The sequence below is a fragment of the Cetorhinus maximus genome, chromosome 1 (genome assembly GCF_964194155.1).
Source record: "Cetorhinus maximus chromosome 1, sCetMax3.hap1.1, whole genome shotgun sequence".
In the NCBI taxonomy this organism is placed as follows: Eukaryota; Metazoa; Chordata; class Chondrichthyes; order Lamniformes; family Cetorhinidae; genus Cetorhinus; species Cetorhinus maximus.
Window position 1 is genome coordinate 109,263,050 of NC_135879.1, and position 18,632 is coordinate 109,281,681.

At 41.0% G+C, this 18,632-nt stretch overlaps 1 protein-coding gene across 1 annotated transcript in view; it reads left to right on the forward strand.

The window, feature by feature from the left end:
• Window positions 1–875: 875 nt before the first annotated feature.
• Window positions 876–18,632, forward strand: part of ncapg (non-SMC condensin I complex, subunit G) — an 82,946-nt gene continuing 65,189 nt past the window's right edge. The window contains exons 1-6 of the mRNA XM_078545393.1: window positions 876–963; window positions 1,824–1,951; window positions 12,196–12,402; window positions 13,337–13,565; window positions 15,469–15,614; window positions 17,331–17,415. Of these exons, the coding sequence (XP_078401519.1) occupies window positions 1,838–1,951; window positions 12,196–12,402; window positions 13,337–13,565; window positions 15,469–15,614; window positions 17,331–17,415 (781 nt within the window). The 5' untranslated portion in view covers window positions 876–963; window positions 1,824–1,837. The remainder of the gene's footprint in view (window positions 964–1,823; window positions 1,952–12,195; window positions 12,403–13,336; window positions 13,566–15,468; window positions 15,615–17,330; window positions 17,416–18,632) is intronic.

Genomic DNA, 18,632 nt, shown 5'->3' on the forward strand with positions numbered 1-18,632 from the left:
GCCTGCTGCAATGTTCCAGTGAAGACCAATGCAAACTGGAGGAACAGCACCTCATTTTCTGATTAGGCACTTTACAGCCATCCGGACTTAACATTGAGTTCAACAACTTCAGACCATGAAACTCTTTCCTCTATCCTCACCCGACCCCACCCCCCCACTTGCCCTTTTTCAATATTCATTGTTTTATCTCCACCTTTTATCCTATTTTCAATCTTATTTCCCCAACCATCGTCCACTCTCCCCTCCCCACCCCCACAAGGGCCATCTATTACTTGTTCATGTTGTTCTTTTCAGAGTGCTTATCCTGGACCTGCTATTATCACATTCTGCTTTCTGATTTTAATGCCACCGTCAGCACCTCCTTTAGCCAATACTGCTATCATTAACATCCCTTTGTCCTTTAGTTCCTGACATCTTTACCAATCCTCTCCTTTGCCCCCACCTATCACTGACCTTCTATCCAGCTTCACCTGCTCCACCCCCCTTAAATAGTATAAATTTCATCACATTTTTACTTCTCTTTAGCTCTGAAGAGTCATACAGATTCGAAACGTTAACTCTGTCTTTCTCTCCACAGATGCTGTTAGACCTGCTGAGTTTTTCCAGCATTTTCTGTTTTTGTTTCAGAAGCTGCTTTGATGCCAGCAGCTATAGCTCTGAGGCAGTCCTTACCTAAATTCATGTTCATTTAATTTCTCTTCACCTTCGCTGACTACTCAGCTGCGTATTTCCAACATTGTCCGTATTTATTAAAGGAGATCCAGCTGACTATCAAATTGTCAAAAAGCCACAAAGATAAGAACTGATCCTCATTAACACAGCCTGAGCCCAGTCCCTTCCGGAGACGCCGTCATTTCCGGCGGGCGGACTTCATCTCGCGAGAGCCGATTTGAAATTTCGGGCGGTTGTTGGCAGCTCGCGCTGAATTTGAATAATTTGAAAGCAGAAATTCTGAATCTGACGGTGAGGAATCTCCAGGAGCGGGAGGGAACGGAGAGGGAGCCGGAGTCAGGGGAGGGGTTAATGGTGAAGCGAGTGTGTGCGGTAGTGAGGGGAGACATGGAGGGTTTGGTAACGGAGGGAGGTGTGGTGATGGGGTCGAGAGAGTGTGATAACCGCGGCGGCGGGAGGAAAGAAAGTGAGGTAATGAAGGTAAATAATTTGGGGGAAGGAAGATGGGTAACTAGTAGAGGGGGACAAGCATGGTAATCTGGGAGGAAAGGGAACATTCTGACTCATGGGACCAGTGTTGGGGTGCGGATGAGTGAAGGGGCAAAAGGGTATGAGAACCTGTGTATTTAATGAAGGGTATGCAGTAACCAATGAAGGTGTGTTATAACTTCAGTGCTGAAGGAGATAGGGAGGTGGGATCATTAGTGGCGAGAGTTACCCAGGATGTTGTTAGTTATTGTGTTTTCTGTCAGGATTCAATGAGAGCAACACTCGGGAGTTTAAAGGAATTTGTGACCCTCTCTGCCTTTGTGACATTGGGGGCCTGAGAATTTGGAGCCATCCGCCCTCTCTCAGCACGAATACTGACTAACAGATCTCCATTCATCTGGGCTGTCGAAGATTGGGGCACCCACACTAATCTGATCCCATGCATGCCACCGCACTACTAGCTGGAAGATCTGTATTTTCCCCAAGCTAATATTTTTTTCTAAATTGCTGGAGTCCTTAGGATAAAATGTATTATCTTATACATTCCTTGCCCCGTAACTTTCAAAACTGCATAAAGATTTTTTTAACAAGTGGAATTATTGCTGCTTAAAATCCTATTGAACAGTAATAAGTTATGATTTATTAATCTACTTTTATTTCAGATTCTTTTATATAAATGGGGACACAAAAAGATCAACTGCTCCAAATACGGCAAGCCTTTGAAAAGGCTCAGAAGGGACATCAAAACCTGGCAAAGCTGGTGGCAGGTCTTAAACAAATATATAATAAGGTACAGTGCATTGCATTGTCTCTGGACAATATTGTGGTAATCAAATACTATTTGTTGTATTTTGAGTCTGGATTGATCACTTCAAAGTGCGTTTTAACAGTTTGTATTGGACTTTTGAATTTGAATTTTAATGTAAATCAGAAACAGTAAGGTCCAGGGAATGGCATAGAACACTTCCTTTTATTCTGACATCACCCCCCCCTAACTACAGGTCGAGTATCCTTCACCTGTACATCCAAAAATCAAATTTTTTTTTTGAATGGACATTAACCTGAGCCAACATGAACTTCACCCACCTTTTGCGTGGGAAGTCTGTGACCCGAGCTGACAAAATAAAAGCTTATGAAACAAAACCAAATTTGATGTGATGGCTGAAGGTGGGAGAACTTTTCAAGGTCGACACTCTAAACCCTATTGTTATATCACATCCAAAAACCGAAAATGATTGAATACTGAAATGCAATCGGCCAAGGGTTTTGGATAAAGGATACTGGACCTGTATTACCTGATACTTCCTATCCTTCACTTATTTTTATTATTAATATGTTCTCTTTTTTTTACCTCGAATTCCCAACATTTTAGGCTTAAGTAACAGCCTTTTGTATGGAGCTTCATTTTGGAAGTTTAGAAATGGCACATTAGGAGATCTTTAACACTGCTTGAGATGTGACATCTTCAAAGGGGAAGTCAGCTGATCAGTCAGACTTTTCTGCTTCTGAATCAGTACTGGCTGCTATTTATTAGGTTCTTGTCAGGCAGTTTCAGCTTGGCTCAGTAGGTAGCATTATGGTCCAAGTCAGAAGGTTGTGAGTTCCAGCCCCATTACAGATTTGAGTGCATAAATCTGGTCCTTTGGGACACCCCAAGAATGTTATAAGGTGCATTTAATTTATAGGTGATCCTCATGTATATTTTTGAATTACATTTTACCCGTTGACCTGTTTTGCTACCATTTTTTTGACAATGGTTCCTGAAATTTCTTATTTCCAGTCTAGTAGAGTTCTTGCATTGTTCCTGGACTCAATTGTAATAGCTGTCAACCTCCACACACACCATCTCCTAATGCATAGGATAAATGCCATGCATTTCTGACCGTTACCTTTAAGTTTTTAAACAGAATGATTGGACAGCTGAGACTCGTTACCTCAATTCCTGTGCAGTGTAGCAACTTCTGATGGGACTACTTTATGGTGTGTTGCGTCCATGGTGACAGGGTAAAGGACAGAACTGACAGGGTGAGATGGGAAGGAAAACAGCCAGAATTTGTGGCTCATGTGGGAGACAATGACATGGGTAGGAAAAGGGTTGAGGCCTTATAGTCAGTTTCAGGAGCTAGAGAGGGAAGTTATAAAGCAGGACCTCAAAGTTAGTCATCTTTGAATTACACACGGTGCCAAATGCTAACGAGTATAAGAGTTGTAAGAAAACACTGGTTGACCTGTGATCAGAGAAATGGTGCAGGATTGAGGACTTTGGATTCCTAGAGCATTAAGCCAATTCTGGGACAGAAAGGACTTCTTCAAGGTAGATAGGTTGCAACTCAACAGAGCTGACCCAAATGTTCTTGCAGAAGGTTAACTAATACTATGAGGGCTTAAACTTATTTGGTGGAGGATAGACACCAGGATGAAACATGAGAGTGGAGAAGCAAGGCGCACAGAGGACTGGGAAAGGCATATAGCATTAGAATGAAGAACACTTTAGATATAGGAGGGATTAGATGGAGGACAAATGTGAAGCAGTCTAAGATGGACTTGGAATGCACATATGCAACTACATGGTGAAGTTTTGCTTCAATTGTATAGAAGCTTGCTTAGACTGAACCTGGAGTACTGTGTGCAGTTTTGGTCCCCTTACCTCAGAAAGGATATTATTGCCAGAGATGGAGTGTAATGAATGTTCCCTAGACTTGTTCTGGGGATGGCGGGGCTGTCTTATGAAGCGAAATTGGGGAAACTGGGCCCGTATTCTCTAGAGTTTCGAAGAATGAGAGGTGATCTCATTGAAACCTACAAAATACTTTAAGGAATAGACAGGATAAATGCAGATAAGATGTTTCCCCTGGCTGGGAAGTCTAGAACCGGGGACACAATTTCAAAATAAGGCCACTTAGGACCGAGATGAGAAGAAATTTCTTCACTCAGTGTTGTGAATCTTTGGAATTCTCTACCCCAGAGCACCATGGAAGCTCAGTCATTGAGTATGTTTAAGGTAGAGATTGATAGATTTCTGATGAACAACAAAGGGTTATGGAGATAGAGTTGTGTGGCACTACTACTATGCTAAACGGGATAGATTTCGAACAGATCTAGTAACTCAAGACTGGGCATCCATGACGCGCTGTGGGCCAACAGCAGCAGCAGCAGAATTGTACTCGGACATGATCTGTAACCGCATGGCCCGGCATATCCCCCACTCTACCATTATCATCAAGCTAAGAGATCAACCCTGGTTCGATGAAGTCTACAGGAGGGCATACCTGGAGCAACACCAGGCTAACCTAAAAATGAGGTGTCAACCTGGTGAAGCTACAACACAGGGCTACTTGTGTGCTAAACAGCATAAGCAGCAAGTGATAGACAGAACTAAATGATCCCACAACCAATGGATCAGATTTAAGCTCTGCAGCCCTGCCACATTCAGTCGTGAATGCCAGAAATGCCGAGTGGATGATCCATCTCTGCCTCCGCTGGAGGTCCCCAGCATCACAGCTGCCAGTCTTCAACCAATTCGATTCACTCCACATGATATCAAGAAACGGCTGAAAGCACTGGATACTGCAAAGACTATGGGCCCTGACAATAGTACTGAAGACTTGTGCTCCAGAGCTTGCCACGTTCCTTAGCCAAGCTGTTCCAGTACAGCTACAACACTAGCATCTACCTGGCTGTGTGGAAAATTACCCAGGTATGTCCTGTACTCAAAAAGCAGGACAAATCCAACCCAGCCAATTACTGCCCAACAGTCTACTCTCCGTCATCAGCAAAGTAATAGAAGGGTTCATCAACTGTGCTATCAAGCAGCACTTGCTTAGCAATAACCTGCTCACTGATGCCCAGTTTGGGTTCCGCCAAGGCAACTCGGCTCCTGACCTCATTACAGCCTTGGTTTAAACATAGACAAAAGGACTAAACTACCGAGGTGAGGTGAGAGTGACTGCCCTTGACATCAAGGCAGCATTTGACCGAGCGTGGCATCAAGGAGCCCTTGCAAAACTGAAGTCAATGGCAATTAGGGGAAAAACTCTCCGCTTGTTGGAGTCATACCTAGCACAAAGGAAGATGGTTGTCGTTGTTAGAGGTCAGTTATCTCAGCTCCAGAACTTCGCTGCAGGAGTTCCTCAGGGTAGTGTCCTCAGTCCAACCACCCTGAGCTGCCTCATCAATGACTGAATTGGACTAACCATATAAATACTGTGGCTACAAGAACAGGTCAGAGGCTAGGAATAGTGTGACGAGTAACTCATCTCTTGACTCCCCAAAGCCTGTCCACCATCTACAAGATGAAAGTCAGGAGTGTGATGAATACTCCCCACTTGCCTGGATGAGTGCAGTTACCACAACACTCAAAAAGCTGGACACCATCCAGGACAAAGCAGGCTGCTTGATTGGCACCACCATCCACAAACATTCACTCTCTCCACCAACGACGCACAATAGCAGCAGTGTGTACCATCTACAAGATGCACTGCAGGAATTCACCAAGGCTCCTTCGACAGCACCTTCAAAACCCACGGCCACTACCACCTAGAAGGACAAGGGTAGCAGATAGATGGGAACACCAACACCTGGATGTTCCCCTCCAAGTCACACACCATCCTGACTTGGAAATATATCGCCATTCCTTCACTGTTGCTGGGTCAAAATCCTGGAACTCCCTCTCTAACAGCACTGGGTGTACCTACAGCACATGGACTGCAGCGGTTTAAGAAGGCAGCTCACTACGCCTTTCTCAAGGGCAACTAGGGATGGGCAATAAATGCTGGCCCAGCCAGCGAATCCCACATCCCGTGAATGAAAAAAAAGGCATTGACGTGTTTGATTAGCCATGATCATATTGAATGGTGGAGCAGGCTTGATGGGCTGAATGGCCTTTTCCTGTTCCTATGTTCTTATGGAGCATGGTAATTTAGGTTGTGAGCTGCAGCACAAGTTGCTATGATATGATATAGTGGCAATAACAGAGACCTGGCTTAAAGAAGGGGAGGATTAACAACTTAATATACCTAGCTACAAAATATTCAAGAAAGATAAGGAAGAGATTATTGATCCAAAAAACCATAGTAACACTGGAGAGGGCTGATGTAGTTGAGGGCCCAAAGACAGAATCAATTTAGTTAAAATTATGGAACAATAACCGTTGGGTCCCTGGGACATGAAAAGAAATCCAGAACTTTATACTTAATGCTATTTTTAAAAAAAAACGGATTTCCTGCTGAATAAAAAAGATGGCTGCTACAAGTCACATGATCACAGGGATAGCCCTTTGCCTGGGAACTGCCCCCAGGAGTACAAGAAGAACTCTTTTCTCAGCCCGTGATATTTCACACTCCATTGTACAAGCCCCTTGTAATCATGAAAACCAGGAGACTTGCGCATTGAAACTCATTATGCTTGCACAGCTGCTATCAACTTCATCACATCTGGGATTCTCCAGGCCCATTTCAAAAAGGAACCAAAGGGATGTAATTTGCATCTGATAATCTCACATTGCTAGCTGAGTTAGTGGGTCTGCCTACACAATGGCTTCCTGACACCAGACCCTCCAATATGGATGGTAACTCTTTCAACAACTAACGACTGGGACATTATCAGTCCTAAATCAAAGCCAGTTCCAGCCACTGGATAAACATCCCTTTTGGAATTCATTGTGGAGAAAGGAGGTCACATGACTTGTGTGACCATCTTGAAATCTCTATGCCTTCGAGAACTGAGAAAATTCTCAGACTGCTGTTTTAACATCAACTGGAAAGGACTCCAGCAGCCTGACTGAGCAAGCAGTCGGTTACCACCTCTCAACTCCGCGAAGACTGCTTGATTTAAAAGTCTCTGATCAACGCTTGCTGAAGCGCAGAAAGCCCATTGATCTGCAGCATCATTCTTTTCAAGGATTTTTGTACTGTTATCTCCAACCAGAAACTCATTGGAACTGAGGCCTGACTTGAAGGAAACGCCCTCTGGACTTTGACTTTTTGGACTCTAGAAATCACATGAAATAATAGTCATTTCTCTGATTCTTGTACTGTAAAATGCCTTTTTTTTCTATTTTCCCCTTATACTGTGTGTGCGCATGTGTCTGTGTGTGTGCATGTGCCCCTGTGCACATGTTGTGGACACTCCTCTCCACCCCCACCCCTGCCATTTTTTTTTTTTTAAGGTGTGAAATAAACTAACCTTTTAGTTAATCGTTATATGAGTACAATTCAAAACACCTTCTGCTTATGGACAGGTGGTGAGAAGAAACCCAGTGCACGTTGCCTATATCGCTCCTGTCCATAACAAGGAGCTCCTGGGTCCCAGATAGAGGAGCAGATTTGCAGGCAAATTGCAGAAAGATGGAAGAACTATAGAATATTTTGATAAGGGGCTGGGGAGGACTTGAATTACTCTAATATAGATTAAGAAAGTAAGTTTGTGGTGCGGGGGGAGCGGTGGGAGAGGGTAATCCTGAAATGTGTACAAAATAATTTTTTTCATCAGTGTGCTTCCAGCCCCAATCAGGAAGGAAGCAATGCTGGATCTAGTTGTGGGGAATGAACTACAACAATTGAACCAATTTTCAGTAGCAGAACATTTGGGGAACAGTGATCATAATATCAACAAGTTTAGAATAGTTACGGAATAGGACAAGACACTACAGTCAAATCCTTTATCCATAAATCTGAAAACTGAACGCATCCAAAAACCGCATTTGTTATGTACCTCATCAACCTTTAGCGTAGGAAGCCTGTGACCCCGAGCCAGCATGAACCTGGATGACCACATCCAACCTTTAGCGCGGGAAATCTCCCGGCAGAGTACATCAATGCTTCTACAGGCAGAATCGCAGATGCTGCCATGGCTGGGAACTTATTACAGGTTCCTTGTGTTTATTATTCAGTGGTACATCTTGTTTTTCTGGCCATTTTATTTACTTTAGACTATAGCTAGCCTTAGCTTTGGCCATTGTAATGTAAGTAGGCCTATATGCGATATCCGAAAACAGAAATTATCTGAAATCCGAAATGCAATCGGCCTGAGGATTTCTGATAATGGATACTCGATCTGTATTCAGTGGTAAAAATACTTGACTGAAGTGATTTGAAACAGCCCAGGTGGATTGGAATAAAAATTGGAATGTAAAACAATAATTGAACAATGGTGATCTTCAAAGAGGGGATGGTTTGGGTACAGAGTTGATGCATTCCTACAAGGAGGAAGGGATAGGCATCCAAAGCCAGAGTTTCCTGATTGACTTAAAGATAAAAGAGATTAAAATGAGACAGCAGGAGGGACTATGACAATTATTAGGTTTATAATACAAAAGAGAGCCATGCTGTATGTAGAATGTGCAAGGGAGATGTTAAAAAAAAGCCAATAAGATGTGCAAAGAGAGAGTATGAGAATAGATTAGCGGTTAACATAAAAGGGATCACAAAAGTTTTCTATAAATGCATAAATATTGAAAAGGTAGTCAGAGGAAAGGTGAGCTGATTAGGGATTGAAAAGATGACGATCTTGTGGAGGCAGAGGGCGTGGCTGAGGTACTAAATGGAGTACTTCGTATTGGTCTTCAGTAGAAAGGAGCATGCAGAAACAATATTGGATAGGATAAACATAAAGAAGATGCATTTAAAAGGTTGACAGTTCTCAAATTAGAAAAGTCATCCAGTCTGGATGGGAGGCATCCTAGGTTACTGAGGGGAGTAAGGATGGAAATTGTTGAGCTCTGGATTTTCCAATCCTGCTTGAATTTGGAGATGGCTCCAGAAGACTGGAGGATTGGAAATGCTAATACCTGGTTTAAAAACTGAAAGGGATAAACCCGGAAATGACAAGCCAGTAAGTCTAATGTCGATGGTCGAAACCTTTAGAAACAGCAACCTGGGGGCAAAATTAATTGGCATTTAGAGAAGTATGAGATAATAAATGAAAGTTGGCGTGGATTTGTTAAGGACAAATTGTATTTTAATAACTTGATTGCGTTCTTTGAAGTAATGAAAAGGTTTGATGAGGGGAGTGTGGTTGAAGTGTAAATTACCTTTCAAAAGGCATTTACCATTGACCCACATAATAGCTGAGTTAAAGCTCATGGGATTAAAGGGGCAGAAAGGAGAAAGTAGTGGTGAATGATTGTGTACTGTCCTCCAAACTGAAAAACAATGGTATTCTCTGGGGGTCAGTGTTAGGACCACTGCTCTTTTTGATATCAATGACCTTGGGCATACAGGGCTTAATTTCAAAGTTTGCAGATGATATGAAGCTTGGAAATATACAACTAGTGCCTTTAATGTAATAAAACATTCTAAGTTGCTTAGTAGGAGCATTATAAAATAGTATTTGACACCAAGCCACACACAAAAGTGCAAGAGCAGGTAACCAAAAGCTTGGTTGAAGAGGCAGATTTTAAGCAATGTCTTGAAGGAGAAAAGGGGTAGAGAGACGGAGGATTTTAGTAAATAGTGAGGCAGATAGTAGTAGACTTAGAGGACTATTGAAATTAGTTGAGACATAGGTGATATTTAATGCATTGAGAAGTGTGTAGCGATATATTTTGGTAAAAAAAAAATAAGAAGAGGCAATATGAACTAATGATGCAATTTTAAAAAGGTGCAGGAAGGGAGAAACCGGGCAAGTGGTGAGTGTTGTATATGTACATAAATCTTTGAAAGTGGTAGGGAAATTTGAATAATTTAAAAAAATGAAAAGCATGAAAATGAATCCTTGGATTAGTTAATAGAGTACAAGGGCAGGACAGTTAAGCTAAACATTTATAAATCATTGGCTTGGCCTCAGATGGTGTACTGTGTTCAATGTCGTGCAACATATTATTGAAGGGATGTCAAGAGCTTGGACAGATGCAGAAGAGATATTATAAGAATGGTACCAGGGATGAGGGACTTCAGTTATGTTTTGTTTTGGGCCAACATTTTATTGCCCACCCCTAGTTGTCCTTGAGAAGGTGGTGGTGAACTGCCCTCTTGAACTGCTGTAGTCCATGTGGTGTAGGTGCACTCACAGTGCTGTTGGGAAGGGAGTTCCAGGATTTTGACCCAGTGACAGTGAAGGAACGGCGATATATTTCCAAGTCAGAATGTTGAGTGACTTGGAGGGGAACTTCCATGTGGTGGTGTTCCCATCTATCTGCTGCCCTTGTTCTTCTAGATGGCAGTGGTTGTGGGTTTGGAAGGTGCTGTCGAAGGAGCCTTGGTGAATTCCTGCAGTGCATCTTGTAGATGGTGCACACTGCTGCTACTGTTTGTGGATGTGGTGCCAATCAAGCGGGCTGCTTTGTCCTGTACGGTGTCAAGCTTCTTGAGTGTTGTGGGAGCTGCATTCATCCAGGCAAGTGGGGAGTAGTCCATCACACTCCTGACTTGTGCCTTGTAGATGGTGGACAGGCTTTGGGGAGTCAGGAGGTGAGTTACTCGGTGCAGGATTCCTAGCCTCTGACCTGCTCTTGTAACCACAGTATTTGTAAGGCTAGTCTAGTTCAGTTTCTGGTCAATAGTAACCCCCAGGATGTTGATAGTGAGGGATTCAGTGATGGCAATGCCATTGAACATCAAGGGACGATGGTTGGATTCTCTCTTATTGGAGATGGTCATTGCTTGACACTTGTGTGGCGCGAATGTTACTTGCCACTTGTCAGCCCAAGCCTGGATATTGTCCAAGTCTTGCTGCATTTGGACATAGACCGCTTCAGTATCTGAGGAGAGGCTGGAAGGTGCTTAGATCACAGAAGGTTAAAAGCCGATTTAAAAGAAATTGAGAAAATGAACAATAGCTTCCAATGGCAGAAGGTTCGCAAATCAGAGGACACAGATTTAAGTTGATTGGTAAAATAAGCAGAGGTGACATGAAGAAACGTTTTTTGATGCAGCAAGTTGTTGTGATGGGATGCATTGCCTGAAGGGGTTGTGGAGACAGATTCAACAGTAACATTAAACAAAGAATTGGTTAAATACTTGAAGGTGAAAAATATACAGGACTGTGGTGAAGTTGCAGGGAAGGAGGGTTACTTGTATATCTTTTACCAGGCAGGTATGATGGCCTCGTCCTGTGCTGTATCATTCTAGGAAAATGATTATTTAAGTATATTCTGCATTCATCCTCAATTTTGGCCTCATTTACGTCTTTCTTACTCTTGTCTCTGGCTGCGTCTTAAGTGCTGTAAGACTGAAATATATCTTTTCCACTTCTACATCAGTTGTGCTCATTTCTTGGTTTGTCTTTGCCTCTCTGGTCACTCTTCTGATGTGTTTTGAATTTTCTTATAGTAATTTCAGTGGCAGTCCCCTCACTCCCTTCCCAACACTTTTCCCCTACAGGATTTATAGAACTTGGTTTTTTTCCTTCATTTCACTTCTGACTGTTTTGTTGATCGTTTCGAAACAAACATGTTTGTTTAGAAAATGCTTGCCAATCTTGATTATGTATTCAACATACAAAACAGTACTTTATATCCTATATGCCTTGTCTGAACTGTTAAGCACTCTGCTGAATCAATTTGAGCTTTCTCCATTCATCGTGTTTCACTCATTAAGGCATTGATAAGTGCTGGGTTGAGATTCCGTGGTCAGCAGCAACCACCTGATTCATGAGCCAAACTAATGAAAGTCAGCAGGCTGCTTGACCTTGAGAGATTGTTAAACCAAGACTAATTCCGTCCTCATCAAATGTATGCACACAGCGATGGTCATTGGGCAGTAATCAGGAGCAGACACCTTGACTGCAATGTTTCCAGTTCTCCATGTGAAATCTAACTGATCAGCAGTTAACGATGCAGATTTTAATGCTGAATTAATAAAATGTTCACTTGATTGAGTTTTCTTTTCTCAGATGTTTTACCTACTTTTAATCACTTCCCTGAAGGCATTGAATAAGCTCAGGAGTATTCACGACAAAGCAATTCGTGTAAGGTCTGGTGGAAGTAGAGGGTTGAATGGGCTGAGTGGCTTTTTTGCTCTTTTTTTTCCACAGTGTTTCTAGGAAATGTCTGTTTATGCTGTATCTATTATTAATACTACAATTTTTACTTTAAAGTTGCAGGATGAAGATAAAAATACATTTCATGAAGAATTTATCAAATTGTTGAAGTATCCCATGACCATTTATAAGCGAGAGCCAGCAGTAGAAAGGATGATTGAGTTTGTTGCAAAATTTGCTACTTCGTTTGAAGAACCAGTAGATGAGGAAAGTGAAGATGAAGAAAATTGTTTCATGCTGTTCTTATTTCACTTTCTGCTTAAGGTGCAGTATTATTTCCATTCAAAAACACACAGTACCATGCATTTTTGTTGCTATTTCAATTTACTTAAAAAAAAATTGGTTGATAATGGATTTCCCCCCGCCAGTAGATAATTTTCTTCATGGAAATCTTTTTAAATTGCATATAGAGATCTAACAGCAAAACCAACATCAGTCCTTTTGTACTTTTACTGAAATTTGGCTTATGTTGTCCAAGAAATAACTAATTTTGATCTGGTATACTAAGAACTAACATTAAAAAAGTGACAACCTTTTAATTAAAGTGTTGGTAAAAGAGTGTGCTGGTAAGAGTGGAGTTTTGGAGATTATTTTATTTAAAAGGAATCAAAATATGCAAAACCAAAATTGCTGCTTTTAAGAGGGATTGTGCTTGTTCCTGTTCCCAAATATCATTCTCATTGAATTGTTCTAATCATCTTTGATATCTTTTTATCATCATTTTATCTTTAATAAACATTTGCACTCAACTTAGCTGTCACATTTACCTACAGGACTGTGACTGCACTACAAAATGATGAAAATGCTCTTGGACATTCTGAGACAAATGATAATGCGTTTTTAAAAACTCAACACACTAGTGGAAATAAGTCTTGCATTGTTTTTGTTTGGTATTTTAATGTTTAAAGCACTATTTAATAAGTTTTTCCCCCGAATCTTGGAGGATTTATGCAGTGAGAGATTAATGTCCTGATTTGTGCTAGGTGAAGTTGACAGATACAATTGTGTCACAGCTAAATTCTAATGTCTTCATTAAAATCTTTTGTACACAGTAGCTTTTGTAATTATTGACAAATTGATATATAGAAATTACTGACTAATCTTGAAACTTGATGAAAGAAATGTTATGAATTCAACATAAATCTCACTGGTCTTTGACTGGGATCATTGATTTTAGTTTTTAACCTTCTCCTAACAGTCTCACAGTGCATGTAGCCATTCTGTTCGATTCCGTGCCTGCCAGCTAATCAACAAACTTCTGGGTAGCATGTCAGAAAATGCACAGATTGATGATGAGCTATATGACCATATATATGAAGCCATGCTGGTGAGAATAAAGGACAAGTTTCCAAATGTGCGAATACAGGCTGTGCTTGCCTTGTCCCGACTTCAAGACCCCACTGATGAAAATTGCCCAGTAATTGATGGTAAGTATTGGTATATCCAGTCTATGTGAATGCTTGCCATTGTACACTGAGAGTTTAACTTTTAAAATCTGTTATGTATTGTGTAAATTGAGTATTCAATGCCTTATGAATATCCACTGAACATTTCTAAATTTCAAATTATGAAGTTATCAACATTTTTAGGGTATTTTTAAAATATGCATGATGCAGATTTTATTTTTGCATGGTTCTGTCCCTTGGCCTGGACTGTGTGAATATTGTGGGGCCCTTGTTTTCACTATTGGTTTATAATAGTAAAGGGGCATGGTCATAAATGGGTCATCTGTTCTGGTTTTTGAAACCTTTTTGGAACTTAGCATTCTTTAAATGTGTCTTTAAATATGTACATGTGCTATTGCAAAAAGCCTTTTCTGCAAAATGTGCTGTTTTGTGAAATATATTGACTTGGATTTTGCAGTCATTGGCAAAGCAAGGGCGCGTGCTGCTGTCCTTTCCCACAAACGTCGAATGATCTCTGGCTGGGATTTCCATTTTTCCCAATAGCAGTTTAAATCTGGTATCAATGAAGGAGATGTCTTGGGGTGCAGCAGTGCTGATGTCAGCGAACCAGGAAGTGAAAAACACTTAAAATCCTTCACTTTTGATTTAAATTATATATGACTGTATTAAGATAGCAAATAAAATGTGGATAGACATAAATAAAAGTTTTAAAAATGTGAATTTTTAATAATTGTGGAGAAATTTGACTTTCCACAGATATATAAAATTAGCTTTTTGCTGCCACAAAGGGTGTTTGGCAGTAACTATGAAGTTAGTAAAATCCCATTTTTCACCTCATTTAGCAACAGATAACTTTTCCTAGGGTTTTTAGAATGGAAGTTCTTGCCAACCCACAATTGCAAGAGAGATAGCAGTCTAAGAGCCTCTACAGTGCATTCTATGGAGGAGTGTAGATTTACTGATAGCAACATCTGGATTTCTGCATTATTGTGTGCATGTTCAAACTCCTGGGGTAAAATCTTCGGCTCGGCAAGTAGGGGCGGGGCCCGATTGCTGAGGCGTAAAATGATGCGAGGTGAAGATGGGCGTGTGTCTCGATGTCACCGTGCGCCATTCAGATTTTCAGTTCGGCAGGCGCACAACCAACTCAGCTGCATGCCCGCCGAACTGTCAAAGGCCTATTAAGGCCATTTAACAATCAATTAAATCATTGACCTGAGCTGCCTATCCAACCTTAAGGTTGGCAGATAGGCAAAGAGCCAAGGCGGCCTTCGCATTTTTCATGGAACCTCATCCATGGGTGGGACGAGGTTTCATGAACGTTTTTAAAGTGTTGGAAAAATTTTTATTAACATTAATGGACGTGTCCCAGCTCATGTGACAGTTTCACATGAGGGGACATGCTCTTAAAATTTTTTTCTCCCTTTTATTCAATGTTTTTTATGTGAAACTAAACTCCCTGAGGCACCTCTGTGTCTCAGGGAGATTTCTGCGCTCTTTCACGCATACGCGTGAAAGAGTGCACTCCAGACTCAGCCTACTCCCCCGCCCGCAAAGGGAGTGCTCAGCACTTCCGGGCACACGTCACGCTGGGCGGGCCTTAATTAGCCCACCAAGGAAAATGGCGGGGCCCAGCCGATCGGAGGTGCCGATCGGCTGCGCGCCCACCCCACACAACCCCTCAACAGGGAGAAAATTCTCCCCCTGAAGTTGCTGTCAATTTCAGTGGAGTGATGATATCGAACACTGACATTTTGCTGTCATGACCATTGCAAAATCTGGACCATTGATGTTATTTGTTGCTGGTGACTAGAAGTGAATAGGTTGTCTTCATGTCTTGTTGAAATGTAATGCAGTAAAAAGGCAACTACTAAACTTTGATTTTAAAAATTAAAATGCACTAATAAACAATTTGTTATTTTAGCTTACTTGCATTTAATTGAATGTGACACCAATCCAGAGGTGAGACGAGCAGTATTGTCCTGTATAGGGCCGTCAGCCAAAACTCTTCCCAAGATAATTGGGCGTACTATGGATGTTAAAGAGAATGTCAGAAAGTTAGCCTTTGAGGTGGGTGATAAAGCATGTGTGTGAATATTTGTGTGTGCTGGTCCTTATGCTAAATCCCACTCTGTTCTTTCTCTCTCTGCCATCAAATTTAATGTTAAAAATGAAATGCCATAGACCATACTTTATAGAAAACATGTGATCCTTCCATTAGATACCCCAGTGGTTTCCTTATAAGCTCCAGTATTTAAAGATCTTAAAAATATGGCTGTGGTATACTATGGCAGCCTAAATGATCCAAATAAATGTGATTTATGAGGAAAATGAAAACCTTGCTCTTTTGATTTTGTTTTCATTTATTTTGTAATTTCTTTCTTTAGGGAATTTTTCATTGTTACTGCAGTCTTTATAATTTAATAGCCATTGACTAGGCTAGGCCATAATCTAGCATGTTTTCTCCATTTTAATATGCACAAAGTTTTACTGGATTTTCTTTTCTCTTGAAATATGCCAGCTAGAATTTGACAGTGTTAGCGAAATCTTTTAATGTAGGAAACTTAGACTTCCCTCAAGTCATTCTTGCTTTAAAAGAACGGCAAATTTTAGTGGGGTCCATCATGCCAACTTTGCCACAAATAGAAAATTCTAAAATTCTCTACTGCCAGCGACTTGCCAAGATTCCTTTGACAGTATCTTCCAAATCCATGGCCTCTACCACCTAGAAGAACAAGGGGAACACCATCGTCTGCAAGATCCTGTCCAAGTCACAACCGATTGGGAAATATATGCCGTATCTTCACTCGCTGTTTCAGAATCTTGTAACACTCTTCCTAACAGCGCTTGTGTTCCTACACCATCTGGTATTCAGCTCAAAAAGGTAGCTCACCGCCACCTTCTTGAGGGCAACTGGGGAATTAGCAATAAATGTCAGGTTTGCCAATGATGCCCAATTCCCATGAACAAAAATAACAGCACTTCTCACTTTGAGGAAAAACTAAATGCAATATTTACCTCCAGTGTATCTTTAAATTAATTGCATTATCTGTTTGTTGATGGGAATGCTACAATATTCCTTTCATTATACAGATAATGCTTAAGAATGAAAAGCTGCATTTGTTTTTCTTTCAATGAAAAGGAAGTGCAGGAAAAACTCAGCAGGCCTGGCAGCATCTGTGCAGAGAGAAGCAGAGTTAATGTTTTGAGTCCAATATGACTTAGGAATGAATAAGAGTTATATTGGACTCAAAACATTAACTCTGCTTCTCTCTGCACAGATATTACCAAAACTGCTGAGCTTTTCCTGCACGTTGTTTTATTTCGGGTTTTCTGGCCCCCGCAGTATTTTGCTTTTATTCTTTTGTATTGAATTCTATATCTTAAATGTGCATCACCACCTCCTTTTCCCATTATTGGCAGTTGTGCTTTAAACACCTAGACATCAAACTCTAGTATTCCATCTGTAAACCCCTCTATCCCTCCATTTCCCTCTCCTTTTAAGGTCTTTCTCGAAACTCCTTTCTTTGACAAAGGTTTGGTTACTCAGAATGCCACCTTTTGCTCTGTTCATTTTAAAAAAATATACCTCAAGTTTTGGAATGTTAAAGGCGGAATTTGTTTTTTTATTGTAAATTATAATCAACAGAAAATAGGTTTTTATATATTTTAGCAATCTTTTTGTTTTTCGCTTTGTATTGAAACAATTTGTGATTTTTTTTTTTAATATTCATATTTAAACTTGCTAGGTTATTCATTAAAGTTACCAAATATCTGCCCTTTTAGGTTTTAGCAGAAAAGATACATATAAAAGCATTTTCCATTGCACAGCGGGTGAAACTTCTTAAGCAAGGCTTGACTGACCGTTCAGGTAAGTTATGTACATGTAGCATTGCTAGTAACAGGGCTGACACCAAAGCCTGTGCAATTTGAAATTGTATAGTCATGCACAATTTGGATCAATGCTCATTGCATTTTATGTCTTGCTAAAAGAAAATTGCTATCCAAAGTCCATAGCATTCTAACAGAAGTACCTCCAACCTGGAAATATTCAAATGAAGGTGGTGATCCAATTTTACTAATTTTTATTTTGTCAGCTTCTTATATCTACAATGTCCTTAATCAGGAGGTGCTGTAGCTCAACTTGAGATACCCTCATCAGCCGAGGAAATGTTTGTAGTGAGAAAGAGGGCTATGTTTTTTTTTGCTATGCATTATGGATTGTTTTCCTCAGTTAGAATTGATGAGATGCAAACTAATCAAGAGAAACACCATGAACCCTATCTCAGTAGAAACTGGGGTCAAACAAGGCTGTGTCATTGCACCATCCCTCTTCTCCATTTTCCTCGCTGCAATACTGCACTTCACCTCCAGCAAATTACCCAAATGTGTGAAGATAATCTACAGAACAGATGGGAAACTGCTCGACCTACGCTACCTTCAATTCAAAACCAAAATATGCCAACCTCATTTACAGAGCTTCAGAATGCAAATGACCCTTGTATGTGCACTTGCTCAGGAACTGAGCTCCAGGTCATTGTCGATGACTCCTCCAGAAGCAAATGAGAAAATGGGCCTTTCACTAAAACCCAGAAAACTAAGATCCTCTTCCAACTAGCTCCTATGGCAAAACATCTCCCTTGTAAATTAAAATCAGCAGCAAGATCCTGGAAAATGTGGCTGTTTTCAGTACCCTGAGGCTCCTCTCAATGAAGACGGGCAAAGATGACAAAATCCATCATCTCTAATGTGCAGCTCAGCCTTCAACAACTGAGGAAGAGTATTTGAGGACCAGGAACTCAAACCTGAGACTAAGGTCATGGTTGACTGTGCAGCAATGACATCCATACTCCTATGTGCTTCAGAGACTTGGACAACCTACAGCAGGCACCTCAAAGCAGTGGAGTAGTGCCACCAGTGATGCCTTTGCAAAATCTTCAATCCAGTGTCAACAAAGGCAGTCCAACAGCAGCATCCTCTCCCAAGCCAATTTGCCCAATATAGTGGAGTTAATCACTCAAAACCACTTCTGCTGGTTCATATCTCTGACACCAGACTCCTGAAGCAATTGCTCTACCCTGAACTTGG